Consider the following 10569-nt stretch of genomic DNA (forward strand, 5'->3'; position numbering starts at 1 on the left):
AGTCTGACCAACATGGCCACCATGACAATAAGACCACATATGGATGTTGGAAAGATAAACTTTTTACTTTGATCTAACTTAATTATTTGCTTTAGTTAAGATAGATATATTTTTAGTTAAGTCAGCTTAAAAATAACACGTAGTTATCAGACTTTTATTTTACTTTCATTCAAATTAATTCAAGTAACCCTTGTGCTATCCTGGGCACTTTAACATTGGGAGTTGGGTCATCTAGACCCACTAGACCAGGGGTCGGGAACCTTTTTGGCCAAGAGAGCCATAAACGCCACATATTTTTACATGTAATTTCCAAAGAGCCATACAATAATGTAGTGTCCCTTTTCCACACTGAGGCACGGAGACTTAACCTCTTTTAAGGTTCTCTATTCTGGTTACTGCAGACCACAACAAACGCCGTACAATTAATTCAGCAACTCCTGAATCTCTCCCGCTGAGACGAGAGCGCTTCTGCCAACTTTAAATTCCCCTGCTCCAGCCCTTCCATTTCCCAGCCAATAGCTGAACCCCATTGGTCCAAACTACCTAACATCAGGCTGAGCGACAGAACTGAGGGCCAATCAGATCTCTGCTTGATGCGTTCAATGAACTCCAGAACTTTTGACGCGGCCCAACAGCCACCCAGTCCAAGTCAGTAAGCAACAATATGTTTAAAACTAAATATACGAGTGAATGTGTGCTTTGATGTAATTTCAATACTTTTAAAGTACAATAAGTCTGTGGATTCTTTTTGATAACATCGTTATGCTGTTGCTAATAAATGATGGGTACTACTACTGCACCTCTGGCATCGCATTGCGCCCGAGAAGGACTGGTCTGATGAAAAAAAAAGTATAATTAAAGATTTGTCTGCGAGCCACATGTGACCATCAAAAGAGCCATATGTGGCTCGCGAGCCATAGGTTCCCGACCCCTGCCATAGACAGTGCTGAAACCTTTTTTCTTCAATGATTTGTGATCTTCACTGGTGTCCATGGATTACATGAAATCTTTCCACCTTTATCCACCTTTGTCATGGTAGGGAGAACACATCAATGGAAAGGGGGGGGGGGTGTCATCTAAGATAGCACAAGGGTTAAGTAGGTGTAACTTTGGTGCTGCTGTTAGATGGGCACCACAAGGGATTGTGGGATATCATTCCCTTTGCCTGTCTGGACGGATTTGGATACAAGTGTGGGTTTTTGACCAAATGTGTTTAGTTGTTTAGCTGTGTTTTTGTCTATTTATTTGAACTGTTATATTTAATTCTTTCTGCACCATGAGTGAGAGGGAGGGAGAAGCAAATATTTAATATTTTTATTTGCAACTTAGAAAGTTGGAGTTTGCATGTTCTCCCCGTGGATTTGTGGGTTTTCTCCAGGGACTCCGGCTTCCTCCCACCGTCCAAAAAGATGCTTCATAGGTTGATTTGTCACTCCAAATTGTCCATAGGTGTGAATGTGAGTATGCATGGGTGTGAAATGTGTGACCCTGAGACAGACTGGCGACCTGTCCAGGGTGTCCCCTGGCTTCGCCCATGAGTGGCTGGGATAGGCTCCAGCAGCCCCGTGTCCCTAAGGGGACAAACGGAAGCAAATGAATGCAACTTGGAAAGTTTTGTTTGAGGATTAATTGATGATTAATCTTCAATGATCAGTCCCGAAACAACATTTTTGAAATAATTAAGCACAGATTTTTTTTAATTTTCCCTCAACAGTACCTTTCATTTTATGCAACACAAGCACTTCTGCGTGGGACTTACCTGTTGGGTTTTTTCCACACACTAAACAGCAAAATAAAAGCCTCTGTAGCTCGTGAGTCACCAATTTCCACGCAATTAATTTAGAGAAAAACAGTTATGTCTGAATTATTCACAGGTTGGGTGACATGCAAACAGCAAGCATGCCTAAAAATAATCAAATAAAGGTAAAACTCTCATTCTGTTCTCATGTTGTTTCACAATATTAGCTTTCAGAGATACATTTTTATAACTGAACCTGTAAACATGACAGATGTGGATGCTCTTCGTCATCATCAGAGGTCACACGCCACAACACTCACTGTCATTAGACAGCAATGCACCAACATCACATGACCTTTGAACTCAATTATGTTAGGTGCCATAGGAGCAATAAACTGAACCTTTGCGTGTTGGAGCTTTAAAGTACAATAGCTAAGAGTGAATAAAAGCTAAAGTGCTTCTTGGTATGAAATATGAACGTCATAAGAAAGTAACAGCGGTTTCTGCCGTTATTGGATTGTCTTTGTTTTACCCGACATCCTCTCAAGTGCTTTCATGAAATGATCCACACAGAGAAATGTTTTCTGCAGTATAGAGTGCACTGTCAATGAATGGTCTATTTTTGAACTTATGTCATATATAAGGTGCATAAGGCAAAACAAAAGAGTCAGAGGTAAATTCACACTTTTGTCTGCTACGAAATGACTGAGACTCATGACTACGATACACGGATATGTAAGAACACACACAATAATGCAAAACGTGACACATATTTCAGTAAAGTAAGTCCTTGCTTTAAAGAAAGCTGTGTTCATACAAAGGTTCAGAGATCACAAGTGTCTTTTGTTAAGATAACATTAAATTTATTACAGTGTTCCCCGCTTATTCGCAGTTTCACCTATTTGCTCATTTTTCCCGTCTTGTGACTCCTCCGGTTCAACACAAAAGCTCAGACAACTCCAGATGCTTGCATGAGACTCGTTTCTGCGGAAGGTGAGCGGATATGAAGGGAACCTCGCTGCCTGCTAAAGAATGTTTCACAGCGTAAAACAGCAGGGGGGTATTCCAGAAGGTCATGCTAGTTCCCACGGTAAGTTTGAGGCTAAGGAAGCAGATAACCTCAGCTTTCAGTTCCAGAAATGGAGGTATGTTTCAGGGTATGTCAAGTTGCCATAGCAACTCATGCTCTGAACATAACCTGGTCTGGAGCAGGTTTAGTTGAAGGTTAGTTTGTTTTCAGAGAGGTGAAGCAGCATGGCGTGTCCATTTGAAGATGATTTAGTGGATGAAGAAGCTCAGATAATACTTTTTCCACCGTGAGAGGGTGATAAGACCACATATGGATGTTGGAAAGAGAAACTTTTTACTTTGATCTAACTTCATTATTTGCTTCAGTTAAGATAAATCATTTTTTGTTAAGTTGGCTTAAAAATAACACGTAGTTTTCAGACATTTATTTTTACTTTCATTCAAATTAATTCAATTAAGTAGGTGTAACTTTGGTGCTGCTGTTAGATCGGCACAGCAAGGGATTGTGGGATACCATTCCCTTTGCCTGTCTGGACGTATTTGGGTGTAAGTGTGTGTTTTTGTCTAAATGTGTTTAGTTGTTTAGCTGTTTTACTGTGTTTTGCCGAGTTATACGCTGAGGAAGATAATCTAGGAGAATAATTATCATGGGGTGAATGAATGATGGATGAAAACAGCCTCTTCTGGAAGAGGATGACCTCTGCCACTTAACTGATGAAGGAGGAAGAACTGGTTTTAGGGCACAGAGAGACAGAAAGACTCCACTAATGTGCTTAAAGTACACTATGGTACAGTCTATTGATCTGGGAAAAAAAGTACAGTATATGGAGCAATGTTCTTGAATATTTGTTAGGGTTATGTAATTATCATTTCTTACACGCTATAATCACCATAACATGATTGTCTAAGTTCTATCTTTCAGTAAGAAAACAATGACGTGAAAATTTCTGACTATACAAGAATATGATGTTGCTGTTGTTCCCGATTAAATGACCCACGTTCATGTCTACAACCTTCAGTTTTCATCAAAAAGAGACTGGATACACGGGGAAGGCAGAACTCCTCAGTGACAGTTTGTGCTGTGACAGACCGATTCTCCTGCAGAAGTTCTCATCTCCTGTGTGGTTCTTTCAGAACAATATTTTACAAAGCATCAGAAATGTTTCTGCAGGTTTTTAATGAGGAAGGATCGGTGACAGATATTCTTCTACGTTAACGTTGGGAGTTGGGTCATCTAGACCCCGGAGTGGGGGGTGGTTCTTTGAATTATGGGATGTCTCTGGTCCCTAAAACCCCCTGAATACAGGGGAATACTGTACATTTCTGTGATTTTATAAAACCTGTCAGTCCCTATGAGTAGTTTGTTTTTGCTAAGAATAATTAGCTGAAACTTTATAAATAATGGCAATAACTGCTTTGCTTTCAAACACTTAACCTAAATCATTTTTCCAGAGAAATGTTTGGCTAATAGAAATCTAACTTGGCTGGTAGACTTTGGACTTTTAACCAAGAAGGTTCATTCAGAGCCCTGCCTGTGAAGCTTATCGCTAAAACACAAACGTTTGTGTGACTACGCCAACCTTGTTAGCAACATGTAAAAAAAAAAAACGCTACACGTTAGCCGTGTTAGCCGCGTTAGCATAGTCACAACCTTCTCTGTTACTCATAAACAAACTGACATTTTGACAGAGTGCCTCTCAAAATCACTTCAACATCAGTAAACACAACCAGAACTCCTCTAAATATAAGCCGCTGTTGTTCCTTAAAGTCTTTTAAGTGCACCATGTTGTGTGGAAAACACGGTATGCACTAAATCACTGTGTCAGAACAGGTTCTGAGTAGCATGTGTCTTTGCAGAGTGAGTGTTTTCTGGTGAAGTGAAGCTCTTGGCGCTCTAAGAGGCGTGAGGAGCCCATTTCTACATTATCTCTCTGTTAGCTCCAAATGAGGGGGAAAATGGACGGCACTTACCAGAAGCATGCAGCCTGTGCTGACATCTGCCAAGTCACACGCTGGGAGATTCTGTCCCTGCTCGCACCGCAGGATCGTCCAGCTTTAGGTAAATGACACTTAAAAACATGACGGAAAGGCTTTATTTTAGACCAAAGTCTTGAAGCAATTACCTTTTTAAAACGACCTTGATTTGGCCCATTTCTTCTTGTGAACTTACTAGATTTTGTGGGCCACAATAGGACAGAAATACATGTTGCACTAATTATTGTTCCTAGTGGTCTTTTAATTATGATTATATTGTTTTTAGCCAAAAATTAAAAAACCTGTAACGTTTTCTAAGGCATAACTTCTGCAGAGCAGCAGGAGTTCATTAGAAATTCACCTCTGAATTGTATGGAGCAACCCCAACCCCCCTTTTCGTCACCCATAACTGAGTCCTTCCGCTAGCTTACAGCCCCTCACAACTCCCAGATAACATTATCGTTCAACAAAAATGGCAGCAATATCAGAGCTATCCAGCCGTCCAGATTCCAGGGAAACAAAGACGCTCATGGATCTGTTTGTCTGCAGGTGGATGAACAGAAAGGGGCGGAGCCGGGAGCTTGTGGCCCCGCCCAGCACATTTTCTAAGTAACAAATTTAATTCTTTCCAATGGCAACTTAATCATCTGCTCCTGAATCTCAACAATTTGCATAAAGAAATACTCAGAAATACTCAAAAGCTTTTTTTATGGCTTCCCTTCTCAGAAAAATGCCACAAGATCATGTTAAAAACACCAAAAAGACAATTTTCATTTGAGTGGGTATTTTTCCTGTCAGACCATTTAGCAGTGTGGTCCCTTAATTTAAAAAAAAGAAAAAACAATTCTAGCACATCTGTTAGCTTTTCTTGAGGAACTGTGCACAAATGAAACAACTTTTAGAGTAGTTCTCTAGATTTTTGTAGCTGTAACAAAACTGCTAAAGCAGCACAATTTTAAGAAGTCCAAAAAAAAGCATGTGTCACATTTGTCACATTCCCAGGTCAAATATCTTTAAAGTGCTAATTAAATCTAATCACAGCTTCATTAATTAGCCCCCTATTTAATCCAGACTAGCTAAAGTATGAAGACATGCCTTATTAATAATGAATTCCATCTTTTCATGCATCATTGATTGTCTGGAAGCTCCACAGAGAGGCTCAGAAGCAAAAGTTTGTGGCCCTAAAACTCCATCATGTGTCCAGAGGGCGGCTTTCTTTTTGACAGAGGTCCCGCCCCCGGCGCCGGATGGTGAAGGGTCGGCCCCATCGGGCCGGCTGGTGACAACTCTGACGAAGCCGGTGATGAGGATGGTGACGTCCAACTCATGTTAGTGTGAATTAAAAAAACATTGGAACGTATAGGAGTGCATCTCTGAAAGCCACCCCACCCCTCCTGCTCCACCAGCATCACCCCCCCTTTGATGTAAATCAAATGTCTATATTTGGAGGGAGCTGATGTCACCAGAGTTTGGAGTGAGCGCCTATAACTGTTGGCGTCGCTCCTGCAGACCTGCAGCGCTGGACGGCTGAGCTGACAGACTGGGAAAGCACAGCAGCAGGTAAGGACTTTCTGTCCGACGCGCGGCTGCAGATGTGCAGAGATGCAACACTAAGAGGACTTTAGACGGCTGTTTGCATCTTTTCATAAATAATCCCTTGTTTTGTCAAGATTCAGATTTGAAAAAACCAAAGCTGGGTTTTACTTTGAAGGTCTCACATGTGCACAAGAATGCATCTAAAATTATAGGAATTTTTTTTTATTTGAAATAAGCTCTTGAAATTAACAGTTGAATATGATTTTTTTAAGTAAATTGCTTTTGATTGTAAAAAAAATGATTTTTTTCTTCCACTTTTTCTTAAATTCTATCATTAAAACATATTTATTGTTATTTAGCAACAAAATATTCAGCTTCTTGATGAGGTTTTTGCAGTGAAAAGGCACAATTGATCATAAAGAAAACCTGTTTTTAAAATTGCTTTTCCATAATTCTTTTTATATTCTGTGTTTCAGTGAAGCACTTTGTGATTTTTTACAAATAAAGTATTTTATTATTATTATTATTAAAAAAAACTTTAGATAAAAATGTTTTTTGCTCAATTTGGTATTATTTTTGATCATTTATTCATTTCTTTTAAACATTTAAATTCCTTTGTCTGAGATATTGAAAATATAATATTAAAAGAAGCATATTTGAACTGGCATTGAACCAGGCTTTACGTGTGAAAACAGTGATGTGTTTATTCAAGCCCCCCCCCCTCTCTGTGTGTTGATGCAGGCCCCCCCCTGACCCGCATCATGCATCACCTGAGGCTGCACCGGCTTCTCCTCCTGGTGCTTTTGTTTCTGCGCTGCGTTGTTGCCGCTCCAAACCACCGGTGAGTTGGGAAAAAAGAAAAAAAAACGGCCATAAATTCTGCACATTAAACTGGGGGGGGGGGGGGGGGGGGGGGCTTGTCTTTGGAAAAGTGCTTCAATTTGGGGATGGGGGGCTAAGTGGCCACTTTCTCCTCTTTCTCTTGGGGCCACTGCATGCTGTGAAGTGGGTGTCATCAGAGTGAAACGGTTTGGCCTTTCCCCGCCCCCCCCTTCTTGTTCATCAGGTACTTCAGTCCCGCCTCGTCCTCCGAGCAGGAAAACGTTCCCCCGGAAAGCGAAGACTGGTCTCTCCCCGAGTTCATCGCTTACCCGTTCCTCAGAATGTTGGGGCCGCGGCCGCAGAGAGATCTCGCCGCCATGAACAGGTAGCTGCGCTTCTTCATCAGACAGCATTAGCATCAGATTTGAGACACGCATTTCTGTCCCTTCAAGGATATCGAACATTTTCTTCCATCCTGTAGTGGATCATCGTTCTCTAGAGACAGTAGAAAAGATTTTCATGCTCATTTCAAAATGGACAAATCTCCAGAATCCTTTTGGTGGGAAAAGTTTCTGGTGGGAAAAACTCATCCATTGTTATTCATTTTCGTAACCCTTGTGTTATCCTATGACCCCCCCCTTCCATTGGCGTGTTCCCCCTACCATGACAAAGGTGGATAAAGGTGGAAAGATTTCATGTAATCCATGGACACCAGTGAAGATCACAAATCATTGAAGAAAAAAGGTTCAGAGCACTGTCTAGTGGGTCTAGATGACCCACTGTCTAGTGGGTCTAGATGACCCCACTCCCAACGTTAAAGTGCCTAGGATAGACCAAGGGTTACTGACCACTTGCTGTATAGAAAGAATGCAAACATTGAAAAGTTGATCATCAATTCTGTACTGCGTGAGCCACGGATGTTTTTTCGGGATGACGACATCCACGACCTCATTATCACGAGAAAACAGCTTTTTTTTAATGATAGCGAGACCACAAGACAGTTTTTCTTGTGAGCACGAGAACACAGAAATGTAGATTTTTGACAGAAAAACCCATCATTCTGGACCCCCCCCCCTGAGGAAACTGACAACAAGTGCAGCCGCCGGCGCATCTGCAGCCGAGCCAACCTTCTCCTCAGACGACGACGACTGACCTGGACGTTGTTTCTGACCGACAACATCAGCACAACCGTTCCACATAGAACACTTCCACCAGGGTTCAAATGTGTCAATCAAATGTGAGACAGTGGTGTCAGAGCCAAAGGATCATGAACGATCTGCTCTGATCGGCATCTCATTCAGAATTTCCTGTGGATTACAAAAAGCCAATGGTGGATTTTCTGTCACTTCTTGAAGGTGGTGGGCTCTACGGGGTTAACGCTTGTCTTTTCCTCCTTGCAGTCATCACTTGGAGAAAAGGAAGTGCAACACAGCCACCTGCGTCACTCAGAGGTTAGCAGACTTCCTGGTCCGCTCCAGCAACACCATCGGAACCGTCTACGTCCCGACCAACGTGGGATCCGCCACCTATGGGAAGAGAGACCTACGGCAGCGTCGCTACCTGTCCCTCTAGTGCCGGGGGGGGCGGGGACGCATTGGGGGGTGAAAATGACATCCCGGTCACAGTTTTCATCGATTTCAAAAGCAGCAGTGCCTTTATTTTAAACCAGACGGTGTTGTTCTCTCTCAGCTGTGGTTTGTGACGTTTCTCCACAACAGCATTAAGGAAATGCAAAGAAAAAAAACTGGAACATATTTAAATAAAAGGGAAAACATGTAAAGCCATTGTAGATAAATGCATTTTTTGTTTTGATAATAAAATGTAAAACAGATTTGTATCTTTTAAATTCTGTCTAAGGTCACATTCATCACTGGAGCTGATTTTCACAGGTAAATTCTTTAAAAAAACAGGCTCAGCTGAAAATTTGCTGGCGTTTGTCGGCAGAAAATTCAAACTCTTTCCTAATGCTGAGTATTACCACAAAGTGTTGCTTCGGAACAAAAATGAAGTGACAATTATGAGAAAAATGGTGTGAAAGATGATTTCAACTAAAAGAAAAACGTGTTCGTCACATCAAGGGACAATTTTCCTATTAAAAAATATTGCACCGGACGCAAAAGTGTCAGAGTTCACCTGACAAGGATTTGAAATGTATTTTTAACAAAAGACATTTTCCTCGGTATTTCAAAACAGCATATCAATATCTGTCCTATAGACTGAGTAAAACTAAAATGTTGATACAGCCGACATGCTGAGAAGTAATAAAAAGCAAGAATAACTGAGTAAAACTAATCGATATCTCAGATATAGAGTGCTAATTCCTGCATTCCTGAACCCACAGATGATGAATTATGCTCTGACTGTGTAAATTATCTCTGACACGTTCTGCATTGCAAAGCTGAAGTGGTGGTAGAATTTACTTTGACCATCCTCTAAAACTGTTGGACAAAATAATCTTTGAAGCTCTGTTGGGTCCATCTACCTGCCTGTCCAAAAAGCACACAGTAAAAAATCATTTAAACCAATCCATGCATACGTGTGCTTTTATGCTACAGAATCGCTTCCATATGTTTTTAGGTAAAAGTTGACTTTGTGACATAGTAGTTAAAAGAGAATTGTTCTTTTCTGCACCCTGCCTCTAGTGGTCTTTGGTGGAACAGCAACCCTTTGGAGTGAGACTCATGCCACCACATTGCATTCGATTTTTTTTCTTTTGCTTTTAATTATGGCCCGCAGCACTCACAGAGTGCAAGGACCATATTGTAACTGCTACGAGGGTCGAACACTCAAAAAGTCCAAAACGTCAAAAAAACGCGTCAAAACGCCAAAAAATGGGGTCAAAAGTCGCCCAAAGCACAAAACGACACGACAATTGTGTAACGCAACAAAAATACACACACACACGCACAACACCATCGCACAAACGTTAGAATTGTAGTCGCAAAAATGACGACAAAAACCCAAAAAAGCCCCAAAAAGCCCTCAAAAGACGGGTTTAAAGCCAAAAAGACATGCCCAGCCTATAGTAAAAGACAGGCCGCATTGAAATACATAGGCCACCTGACTGCAAAAACTTCTATATTGTTTCTGCTTCGTTTCATTATTATTATGGCCCGCAGCAGTCATAGACTGCAAGGACCATATTGTAACTGGTACGAGGTTCGAACACTCAAAAAGTCCAAAACGTCGAAAAAACGCGTCAAAACGCCAAAAAATGGGGTCAAAAGTCGCCCAAAGCACACAACGACACGACAATTGTGTAACGCAACAAAAATACACACACACACGCACAACACCAACGCAAAAACGACAAAATTGTAGTCGCAAAAGCGACGACAAAAACACGAAAAAGCCCCAAAAAGCCCTCAAAAGACGGGTTTAAAGCCAAAAAGACATGCCCAGCCTATAGTAAAAGAGAGGCCGCATTGAAATACATAGGAAATCCTAACCGCAAAAACTTCTATATTGTT

At 41.3% G+C, this 10569-nt stretch overlaps 1 protein-coding gene across 1 annotated transcript; it reads left to right on the top strand.

Annotated features, from left to right (window-relative positions):
* Nucleotides 1-6175: 6175 nt before the first annotated feature.
* Nucleotides 6176-8813, top strand: iapp (islet amyloid polypeptide). The gene is made up of 4 exons (XM_004082859.5): nt 6176-6301; nt 7019-7118; nt 7344-7484; nt 8500-8813. Exons 2-4 carry the CDS (start codon nt 7039-7041, stop codon nt 8669-8671), a joined length of 393 nt encoding a protein of 130 aa, XP_004082907.1. The 5' UTR covers nt 6176-6301; nt 7019-7038; the 3' UTR covers nt 8672-8813.
* Nucleotides 8814-10569: the final 1756 nt, after the last annotated feature.

The sequence above is a fragment of the Oryzias latipes genome, chromosome 23 (assembly GCF_053564925.1).
Source record: "Oryzias latipes strain Hd-rR chromosome 23, Olatipes_Hd-rR_3.1".
NCBI lineage: Eukaryota > Metazoa > Chordata > Actinopteri > Beloniformes > Adrianichthyidae > Oryzias > Oryzias latipes.